The sequence below is a fragment of the Bufo gargarizans genome, chromosome 3 (genome assembly GCF_014858855.1).
Source record: "Bufo gargarizans isolate SCDJY-AF-19 chromosome 3, ASM1485885v1, whole genome shotgun sequence".
Taxonomy (NCBI): Eukaryota; Metazoa; Chordata; class Amphibia; order Anura; family Bufonidae; genus Bufo; species Bufo gargarizans.
The window spans coordinates 375,070,111-375,082,194 of NC_058082.1; the positions used below are offsets into that span (position 1 = coordinate 375,070,111).

At 39.6% G+C, this 12,084-nt stretch overlaps 1 protein-coding gene across 2 annotated transcripts in view; it reads left to right on the forward strand.

The window, feature by feature from the left end:
- The window catches only part of ITPR3 (inositol 1,4,5-trisphosphate receptor type 3), a 498,562-nt gene that overhangs the window by 192,382 nt on the left and 294,096 nt on the right, over positions 1 to 12,084 (forward strand). For both annotated transcript variants that reach the window (XM_044288135.1, XM_044288136.1), the window contains exons 14-15: positions 6,663 to 6,804; positions 7,324 to 7,485. In XM_044288135.1, the coding sequence (XP_044144070.1) occupies positions 6,663 to 6,804; positions 7,324 to 7,485 (304 nt within the window). The remainder of the gene's footprint in view (positions 1 to 6,662; positions 6,805 to 7,323; positions 7,486 to 12,084) is intronic.

A 12,084-nucleotide genomic window follows, 5' to 3' on the forward strand; every position in this document is an offset into this window, starting at 1 on the left:
CTATTAGAAGAGGTATATCAAGACTGGCATACCCATACGCCAGTCTTGATCTCTCTACGCTGGCATGAGATGCTCATAATTTGTTAAGATGGAGATGCCTCTTAATAAATTGGTTGCATCTCTGGCAGTCATAAACTCAAGTCTATGCCAGCCAGGAGTTTTAGGCATAAATTATAGTAAACCTGGCAGGCCATGCGAAACCCAACCCCCTCAGATAATCCCCACCCCTTAAAAATTTACAAATTTTGCTGCAAATATGGCGTGCAACATAATTTAGTGTAAAGGCATTGATAAATGTCTACTACTGTGTGTGTACTTGAAGGAAACGTGTCATCAGAAAATTATTAAATCTGATGATTTAAATCACGTTTTTATGTTTAACATGTTTTTAAATAATTTTTGGTGATGTTATTTTTAATTATTATTGTCAATATGTCAAATTTGTGGTCTGTACAGATCACTTTACTGCAGTTATCTGTTTCGCAGAGGTGATATCATTATAGGCAGGATTAGAATGATAGATAAGACGGGATCCATCATTTACAATATGTGATTGTCAAAGCTTATCTACTCGTTCCTTGTACAGTGACCGCTGCACAGGTCACAGAGCTTGCCTAGAAGACTTTCCAATAGAAGTCAATGACCATTGGGTCTATGGACCAAGGAGCTGCCGTAAAGCAATTTTCTTAATGCTTTGTAAAAGCTGTTAAGAACAGCTCAGACAAGATGGTCACCCCCATCATGATGTTCCGTAAATAGAATAAATCAATCTGCAATCAGAAAATTAAAAAAAGATTATAAAAAAGTTATGTCCTACTATCTGGTTTTAATTGGCAGATTAAATATTTGGTGACACATTTCCTTTACGTAATGTCGCCAACATTATGCATTTTTTCTCCCTTTGAACATCTTTTCTCTAAATAGTCAGTTTTCTGTTGTGATGTTCTCCCACACAGGAGCAATGACTTCTGCAATGGCTTTTAATGAACTAACAGGGCCCTGTTCAGTCTCCGTGTTTCCAAGATGATCAGATGGCATATGTTGTGCAGTAGTAACTAAATGGAATGTAACATTGTGGAATAAAAAATGGTTAAAGGGCTGAATACATAAAAAAAACACACACTAAATTTCTTGTATATTGGTGGTTCAATTCAAACCACTCTGTTAAGTTTATTAATAGGATGTGTACAGTAGGTTAAATAGCAGCTGTATCACAGACTGATCCCAGTAACTATTCAGTGAATTGTTAAACAAATCCTTATCTGCAGCATGCACATTTATGATGTAACAATGAGTATCCGTTCACTACACAAACACAGATAACAGCCTGAACAGCCTTCAGATAGAAGACGCTTATTGCACCATCTCATTACCGTACTATGTATAGTTCATTATTATTCACTCATTTAATATATATATATATATATATATATATATATATATATATATATATATATCAGAATTCGGTTCCAGCAGCCAGTTCAGTACTGATGCTGGGATTAGCCACATCCATAGCAGTGAGGCATTGTGCACTGTGTTGGATTAACTCAGGATGTTCTTACCCTGGGGTTGTATTTCTAGTCTAGTCCTGTTGAGTGTGCAGAATACTTCCATGTCTGCTGTGAAATTGTGTCTGTTGATCCTTCTATGAATGGTAAAAATTCTCTATTGCCCACACCCAATGACTTCATTCCTGTTGTTTTAGACATGCACAGTCTTTATATGGTGCATGCAGAACAAAGATTAGCTAGACTCTAAGTACTTTGATACTACGGTAATTCTTGTGTCATTTAATCCTTTTTGAGTTAATATTTTCTGTGCTGTGCTGCATAGTTTATTAGAAATATAATACTTGAAGGCCCCCTCAAGTCTAGGTGAGCCTTTATGCAACAATATTTTCACAGTGGAGAAATATGTAAAATACTGAGGGGCAGCAGAAAATTCCTGAAGAATTATAAATGTAATGGGCATCAGGTATTCTGTGACCCACATGCAATCGGCAGTTTGCCAACTAGCATGCCTTCATGACTTCCTCTTTACTAGTTCATAACACCATCCTCAGAATACTTCAGGCAGCAATATAAGTGCTCTATGAACTAGTAGCATATGGTAGTACAGTAAATTAAAACTATTAGGAACAGAGAATTAGTTAGTAACAGAGGGCATGTGCCAGGTTGCCCATTTTGAGAATTTATGGCATATCCACATATCTACCGTAAGTTCAACTTACACTTACTTTCACTTCTGATTGATCCTTACAATAATGAGCCATTGTGAATACGGAAGAATGTAAATAATGTATCTATCCTTTATATTGATCTTTATCAATCGCTCCACTTTAAAAATGATCATGATCAGCAGTACAAACAGTAAATGTAAATGCTGTTTGTAGTTACATTTACACTAGACTTAGTGCATTGTCTTGCATGATCCATGTCCAGGTTATAGAGGCGTAACTCCTTCCTGGAGGAATTGCACTTCTTTTAATGGATCTAATAAAAGGGAAAAGAGAAAAGCATTGTCAAATCTTCCTAGACAGTGTTTTTTTTTTTTTTTTTTGTAAACTGCTTTTGTGGTCAAAATATACTCGCTAAGCTAGTTTAACTTCAATGACGCTAATTGGACTTACCAGTTGTGACACAAAACTGATTCTCACTTGCACAAAAAGGCTAAAGACTGACCTTTTGGTCATCCAAATACCAGGGAAGGTGCCCAATCCTGACCTTACAATGAAACACTGCATGTATTTCCTATTCGCTTCCTGGATGGGTGTCTCCTAAACACAAAAGGAATTTGCTTTATCCTCCCTCCATTCCAGATTATAAACCTCTTCTGTTAACTTCATCCCACCTGTAACCCGCCTGCACAGTTGTCATGCTCACATTCTACCCTCACAACCCCCACCTCATAACTATAACTGCCAAACTTGAGCTATTTTCTTATCCAAGTCTATGATGACCAAGTAATGTACGACTGCTTTTATTACTGGTCTGGAGACCAGAAGGGCAATGTCATGAGAGATAAAGAAAAGTCTCGCTGATCCTACTCCTGGGATTGTGGTGTAGTGTATGTATCCAGAGCCCTCTACTATTCATTTCAGTTGCACTAATAGTTCAGTGTTACATTGATTTGGTCATGGAACCAGTGATATGGCCATTTCTCAAAATTGTTCCAGGAGCCGATTTTCAACAGGACAATGCCAGTTTGCATGTTGCTAATGGTACAATGCGCACCCTGCATGGCCTATACATAATTCCATGAATTGTCTTTCTTGGTGTCTTGGTGTTACAATTTCAGTGTTGAGGAGTATATTTTTGACTCATTTGTTTGATGTGGTTAACTTTTTTAGGTCACATTTCTGCAGAAATATAAATTTCTGAAAAATTCTGAAGGGTTCACTTGCAGCTTACCAAGAACAGCGCCATACATTGTATAGCGGCTGTGCTTGATATTACACTCATTCACTTGAATGGGGTCAAGCTGCACCCAGTCCACATTACACATGAACATGTCACCATTTGGCCTAGGAAAAGCAGGGAGAAGGCCACAGTGCTCATAGGGCGCCGGTGCCTTCTTGAACACCTAATCGGCTGGGGGCCCCTTGAGGATAGGTCATCAGTATACAAATCTTGGAAAACCCCTTTAAGCAAGTTAAAGATGAAATTATCTTCCAAATGCCCAAAGTTAAAGATGACACATCTCCTTTATATTTTAAGCAAAATCAATTATTTTTTTCATCTTTTACATTTTCCAAAAAATGCTAACCTTTTTGCACCCTGCAGGCTTAGTACCTAGTAGCACCCGCATTAGCAAGTATCACAGCTTATAAAGGCTGTTTGTGTCCAACCAAGAGCCCTTCATTACTTATCTGGGGATTTTCATCCATTCCTCCTTGCAGCAGTCTTCCAGTTCAGTGAGATTCCTGGGCGGTCTTGCATGCACTGCTCTTTTGAGGTCTATCCACAGATTTTCAATGATTTTCAGATCAGGGGCCATGGTAAAACCTTCAGCTTGCGCCTTTTGAGGTAATCTATTGTGGACACAAATTACTGAGGTACCTGTATAGCCGATATGCTGATCCCAGTTTAAACACGGCTAAATTTTACTGGATTTATTGAAAGTGTCATAACAATTAATCTTTATTATCTAAAATATATATAATTCAAAGTATTAACAAACATGAGCCCCAATGATACCAACAACAAAAATTGTGATAAAACAATAGAGCTGGGCAGGGAGAGGGGAGGAGAGGGTTTTTATATATCTATCCCTATTGTGGATTTTGAGGTATGTTTAGAATCATTATCCATTTGTAGAAGCAATCCTCTTTTCAACTTGAGCTTCAACTTGAGCTTTCTTACAGTCGGTGTTGTTTTATTCCAGACTTTGCTGGAATTTTATTTACAGGTAATCCATTCTCCCCTCTACTTGTGAAATGTTCTCTGTGCCATTACTGTAGCTGCAACACAACCTTAAAGCATGATTGATCCACCCCCATGCTTAACAGTTGGAGAGGTGTTCTTTTCATGAAATTCTGTGCCCTTTTTTGTTCAAATATACCTTTGCTCATTGTGGCCAAAGAGTTCTATTTTAACCTCATTGTTCCACACGACTTTTTTTCCAAAATGCATCAGGCTTGTTTAGAAGTTCTTTTGCAAACTTCTGATGCAGAAGTTTGTGGCAAAGACACAGAAGAGGTTTTCTTTTGATAACTCCATGAAGGCCGTATTTGTGCAGCTGAACAGTAGAAGAATATACCACAACTCCAGAGTCTTCTGAATCTTTTTCAGTCCAGAGGGGGTTCTGATTTTCCTTTCTAGCAATCCTACGAGCAACTGAAATTTTTATTGGTCTTCCAGACCTTCTCTTGACCTCCAATGTTACTGTTAACTGCCATTTCTTACACCGCGCAACAATGATTTTGCTACTAAGAGAAAAACATGTGATTTATACTAAAATTAGCGCACTGATTCCAAGTATGAACTCAGAATTTGCCTGACACGTCTAGATTTTAACCCCTTAATGACCCTGGGGTTTTCCATTTTTGCGTTTTCGTTTTTTCACTCCCCACGTTCACATAGTCCTAAATTTTCTATTTTTCCATTCACAATGCCTTATGAAGGCTTAATTTTTTTGCGGGACTAATTGTACTTTCTAATGGCACCATTTATGGTTGCATACCATGTAGTAGGAAGTGGTAAAAAAAATTCCAAATGGGGTAGAATTGGGAAAAATCTCAATTCTGATAAAGGTTTTTATTTATTTTATTTTATTTTTACGTCCAGTTACGCCATTTGCTATATGCCATTAATATTGTTATATTTTAATATTATGGGCATTTTTGCACATAGTATTTTTATTTTTATTTGAAGGAAAGGTGGGTTATTTTGAATTTTTATTATTTTTTTATAATTGCATTTTATTTTTATTTTTTTAAGTCACAATAACTGGCAATCATTAGAGTGCCTATTGTGTTCATTGATGTCTATATAGACACCATTGAAAACTTAATTTATACTATACAAATATAATGCTGCCTCCTAATGGCCTGTATTGGTATAGTCATCTAATAGGCACCAAAGCCTGCTTGAGGCTTCAGCCTATTAGATCAATGTAATAGGTTCCCCGATCTCAGACGGTGAACACTGTTACCGGAGCGGAAGTGCGCGACTTCCGTTTCCGGACTGCGCAGATGCCATGGTCACATTTGACCACGGCATCTGAAAGGGAAAATGTATGCGATCAGCCTTATGGCTGAGATCACCTTTTAATCCGGTCTTTGATATCCCTTTCGCTATCAGAGGATGCGCTTAATTTATGACGAGGCACATTCCCTCCATCCTTTGGCCGTCCATGTGCATAGACTGAAATTTACACCAGCTGGTAGTTGGAATAGATTTCACTCATTTGCGTACACGATAATCATTGTGCTGAGGCCCATACCACACTCCACCCTTGTCACTGCCCCTTTTTAGGAAGTGGCAAGGATGGCATCCAAACACCACTTGGCCTAACTTTTTTTTTTTTTTTTTTTGCAGATTTGGAGATTGATTCATACACAATAATTCTATTTATTTTGATTCTGCTTAATTTATATAAAATAGGAATAATGGGATGCAACTCAATGAGACCTTATTATATTGTGGCAAACTTTGGTTTCTATGGGTTTAATAACTGTCTACCTATAACAATACAGTTTGTAACAAATATTTCACGTTCTGTTCAAGAAATCTAAAATTTTTGAGGGGTAAAATGATTTGGACATTGGTCAGCAAAATCTTGCTATTCAACTGATGTTTCCAACAACAACACTGGCTGTGTCCTGGCAGCTTCTGGCCACATGGGTTAACGTTGCCCTATGGAATTCTTTCTTGAGTTCATTGGTCACACTTGTTTTTAGGTCATTTGCCTAGTAAAAACTGGGATTTTGCATGTGTGCACTTTATTTTTTGCTGGTTCTCTAGTGATCTGTGATATCCATCATCCTTAAATTTCAGAATTTCTATTCCTTAAATTGCCATAATAAAATATTCATGTTGTAAACTCATTCTTTAGTCATATACAATTATTATACTATAATATTTAGTATATTTGCATATCTTTTCACTGTATTGTAAAATATAATATAAAAATCAGTTTGTATGTAATTGCTTCTTTTTAAGATTTGCCATAAAACTCTTAGAAGATTTGGTTTTCTTTGTCGTGGGTGTTCCCAATAACGGTCAAAACGTGTTGGATATTGTGATTTCCAAGCCCAACAGAGAGCGACAAAAGCTTATGAGGGAGCAGAACATACTTAAGCAGGTCAGATACATTAATATCGTGTGCTTGTATGTTGTCTTGTGTTTTTACAGATTTTATGCCTGTTTCTCACATTATATGACTTCTGCCTGAAATGTTTTATTGCTGTTTATCTCTTAATATATTTTTACGTTCATCCCTGTTTTCTGCTATACACATTTATGTGCTATTATGTTCTCATTTATAGTAACATAGTTTATAAGGCCGAAAAAAAGACATTTGTCCATCCAGTTCGGACTGTTATCCTGCAAGTTGATCCAGAGGAAGGCAAAAAAATACCCTGTGAGGTAGAAGCCAATTTCCCCCACTTAAGGGGGAAAAAAAATCCCTTCCCGACTCCAATCCAATCAGAATAACTCCCTGGATCAATGAACCCCTCTCTAGTAGCTATAGCGTGTAATATTTATGACTCTTTCCTGTAGATTTATTGCCATAAATGTAAAGTAACTTTATTATATTATTTGCCTTTTTAGCTTTCGTAATACTTGATCTCACTTGATTTTATCTATCTCTTTTTTGTAGGTATTTGGTATCCTTAAAGCACCATTCAAAGACAAAGGTGGTGAGGGTCCTCTACTTAGACTTGAAGAGCTCTCTGACCAGAAAAATGCCCCATACCAGTACATGTTCCGACTGTGCTACAGAGTCCTCCGTCATTCTCAGGATGACTATCGAAAGAACCAGGTATTGTAGCTATTGAGTTATTCAGATATTTTGATATACAATGCATTCGGAAAGTCTTCAGACCCCTTCACTTTTATCATATTTTGTTATCTTGTGGCCTTGAGCTAAAATAAAAAAATATTCAAGTTTTCCCCCATCAGTGTCTACTCAAAACTCCATAATGAGAAAGTGAAAACTTTCACAAATTTTTGCTAATTTATAAAAAAAAAATTGCATAAGTATTCTGACCTTTTTCTATGAAACATAGCTCTGGGGACTTCCCATTTCCCTTGATCATCTTTGTGATGTTTCTACATTTTGATTTTTGTCCACATATTTTTTCAAATTCAGTTGGCTGAACATGATTTGGAAAAGCGTACCCCTGTCTATATAAGGTCCCACAGCTGGCAATGCATATCAGAGAAATAAACAAGCCTTGACAAGGAAATTCCTGTCTGTAGAGCTCAGAGACAGGATTATGTGGAGACACAGATCTGTGAAGGCTACAAAAAAAAATTAATCTGCACTTAAAGTTCCCAAGAGCATAGTGGCCTCCAAAATGTTTTAATGTAAGAAGTTTGGAACAACCAGGACTCTACCTAGATCTGGCTGCCGTGTCAAACTAATTAATGGGGAGAGAAGGGCCTTTGTAAGAGAGATGACCAAGAACCCAATGGTCACTCTGGCTGAGCTGCAAAGATCCTTTGTGCAGATGGGAGAAACGTCTAGAAGGTCATCCATCATTGCTGCACTCCAGTAATCTGGGCTTTATTGCAGGCTTGCCAGAAAGAAGCCCATCATCAGTAAGACACATGAAGGATGTACTAGTGACCTCTGGCAGACTTGACTAGGGGACTATAAAGGGAATGTCAATGATAGGTAGGGGAACTGAAGGACTGCAGAATTGTAGCATTGGAGCGCTAATCTGACATGTGGGACATTAGTCACCGGAGCCACAGAAGGCAGGCCCCCATGCCGTGCAAGGCATTGGGCAGCCTCTGCATGGCATCGTGCTGTCTTGTCACCCATCGGGTCCCTGCCACTGCAGCACGGGGACCCAATGGGCTCCCTCACCCGCTGCAAAGCCCTTCTATGCCGTGGTCAGCGATGACCACGGCATAGAAGGGGTTAATCCATCGGCTTTTACAGTGATGCTGGCGGATACAGCAGGGACACGGCTATCAGGGACTGCCGGACCCCTGCAGTGATTGAGCGCGCACCGCTCAGGTGCCCGCTTATCACCATGACTTAATAGTACGTCCAAATGCGGGAAGTCACTTGCTGCCATGATGTACTATTATGTCATGTGTCGGGAAGGGGTTAAGGCTCGGATCTCTCAACTGAGCAGTCTCAAAATTTTCCCTGGGAATTGTCCAGAGCTTTTTCCCACAGTGACCAGAAAAGAGGAAAGTTACATCCCAGAATAAGTTCATGTATCAGTCCAGGCACAACCCCCACTTCGCAAGTAACAGTTCCCAGAGAAGTTATAAACAGAGACCTCAGCAAGGGGGTATTCTTTTGTGTCCCCATGCACGCAATATACTGAAAGTTTTGTTTTGGGGAACACCATTTTATGGGGACTATTAGCCCGAAGCAAGGTGATCACACTGCAATTGTCCAGGAAGGCTATTGTTATCGCAATTCTCTTCTTCTTCGTGTGGTGCCAAATCAATTAGGATTGTAAGTATGAGCTCATAGAGCTTTCTCAATGAGACCAATACAGGCTGATATTATGGAAAATATCCCATATATACACTTTTATATAAGAGATGTGAGGTAGACAAAAAGGGTGGTCCTTAAAGAAAGGTTATTGGCTATTGGTTATTGGCCAAAATGGTTGTAGTTTGCCAACTTTATCCCTGAGTTTCATTGGCACATTGGAAAATAGCAATCCCCCCCCACACACACACACACACACACACTGTGACCTTAAAACAAAGAAATGCACATGAGGCTCTGATCTGATTTGCTGCCATCTAGTGGACAGAAAAGAGTAATACAGGATGTTCACATCGGGTTATTAATTCCAGATTTTTCCGCCAGTTCGTTCGATAAAGCCATTAGTACTTTGAAAGCCTTGGTGATGCTTCCGTCAGGGTCATTGTTGTTCGGAATAAAGGTGCAGCAAGAACTTCCAATCATCTTGCAGAAGCCTCCTTTTTCCGCCAGGATCATGCCGAGGGCCAGTCGATTTTGTAACACCATCACCGATGAAGAGCTCAGTTGTTCCGCTATTCCTTTCACCGCATCTCGGGTATAATTCACGGATCTCTGATGATTATAATACAAATAGTTAATCCAGTCTACATTTTTATTTATGCCGGTCATAGGAAATATTGATTTGAAACCTGCAGCTATCTGGTTTCTAGCCTTTAATTCATCAGGAACTTCTTTAGGGACTCCTTTAGCATCTATATAAACATGAGAATCAAAAGATGTAGGGAGTGACCTCCATTGCCGTGACCGGACATTGGTTTGCTTACTGACTTGATCCCACTCAGGAGGCAAAAATAGAACAAATGGCATCAGCACCTTAATCAGGGTACATTGTCCAATCTATTCTATTTGTATCCTGGGTCGGAGTTTTAAGTCTCCACACAACGACCAGATATCCGAGTGTTGATAATCTTGGTTGTTAAACCATCCGTCAGTGTAAGCATCAAGGTCACTACTTGTCCTTTTTAGATAGATGTTATAGGAACAATATCCTGGAGGGAAAACACCAAGGTCTTTGCATGTACATTACAATTTAAACAGGTATAATTTCCAGGGCATAGTGTTATACTCAAACCCATATGGTCTCTCTCATAAACAGTAGCATAGAGTAATTCTAATATCCTGCAGCGGGAGTTGTGATTACTAGAAATAGTTTCAGTGTACATCTTAAGGATGCACTTGAAACCCTCAGGATCGGTAATCTCATTTAAAGGGAAAGGCACTGTACCCAAATGAGGTTGAGTTGCAGCACTGGCTATGCAGTTGGCTCGCTTCTGGGAAAGAACTGTATAGCGGATCCATTCTATCCATACATTTGTATCTGAAAACCCTGTCTCTGAGGCCAATTTGTCTTCATACATTAGGTTGACCAAATATTTAATGTCAATTGTGGGTACAGATGTAGGAGGCACAGGTGTAACTGAACTTTGATCCCCTATTATTATTATTGCTCTAAATACAGAATCTGGGATTCGATCTAACTGTGCCTTTCCACCTGTACAATATAGAACAGCAGTCATTCCGGCACTTGAGGTTCAGGTACTTTTTTACAGTGTGATTCGTGGACTCAATTAGGCTTTCCTTCCAACTTGACAGCAGTGGTGGTGGTTAACAGTACTTGATGTGGATCCTCAAACCATGGTTCTAGGACTTTAGGCACATGTCGTTTCACCACTACCCAGTCTCCTGGTTGTAGAGAATGAGTTGCCCCTATGCTGTCTGGATGTGGAAGAGAAGCACAAACTTGGGAATACACATTATACAGTCTGTTTGTAAGACAGATAACGTACTTTGAAAGACTACTATGCTGCATCTGGAGTTGTAGAAAATAGAGTCCTAATCTAGGGGCATTCCCAAAGAGTATTTCATATGGACTCAGGCCTGTCTTCCGGTTAGGTGTATACCGGATGGAGAAGACTGCCAAGGGTAGACACTCTGTCCATGGCTTATTCAGTTCAGCCATGGCCTTCTGTATTTTAGATTTAATCATGCCGTTGAGTCGCTCTACTCTACTGCTGCTTTGTGGGTGATACGCTGTATGAAAAGCTTGTTCAATGCCCAGGGTCTGGGACCCCATATCGTCAAACTATCTCATTTAGAAGTTTCTTGGCTGTGGTTTGTGCAGTGGCTTTGGCCACAGGATAGGCTTCTGGCCACCCTGAAAACAGATCTACACATACCAAGATGTATTCTAGGGTCCCAACTTAGGGTAGGTGGATGTAATCTATTTGCAGTCTTTGGAAGGGGAAATCGGGCCTGGGAGTGTTCCTCAAAGGTGTTTTTACAGTCCTTCCTATGTTGTGATGGGCACAAATCATACAAGCCTGAGTGAATTTGGCTGCAGCTACACTAGATCCTGGGGCATACCAGTTTTTATAAACAAGAGCAGTCATCACAGTTTTGGACAGGTGAGTATTCCCATGAGTGGCCTGGACTGTGACTGGGAACAAAGCACAGGGCAAACACAGCTTTCCTCTAAATCCCCATGTTCCTTTTGGGGTCAACACAGCTCCTTCCTCTTTGGTTGCTTGAGACTGTAAGGTTTTGAATGTTTTAAAGCTAACTGGCAGGGAGATTTGCTGTTGTACTGGTGCTTTCCCTACAGGATCATCTTTGGGTTTCTGTGCAGCAGCTTTTGCTGCTAAATCAGCTTATTTCCTCGAGCTTCAAGGGTTTTTCCTGACGAATGGCATTTCATTTTCACAATGGCCACCCTTGTTGGCCACAGCAGAGCGTCCATTAGGGCTTTGACCCCTTTGCCATGTTTAATTGGCTTGCCATTTGCTGTAAGGAAATATCTAGCCTTCCAAATTGGACCATAATCATTTTGTGATCCCAAAAGCATACCTGGAATCCGTATAGATGTTTGCAGTTTTAACCTCTGCATACCTGCAGGCCTCTTCC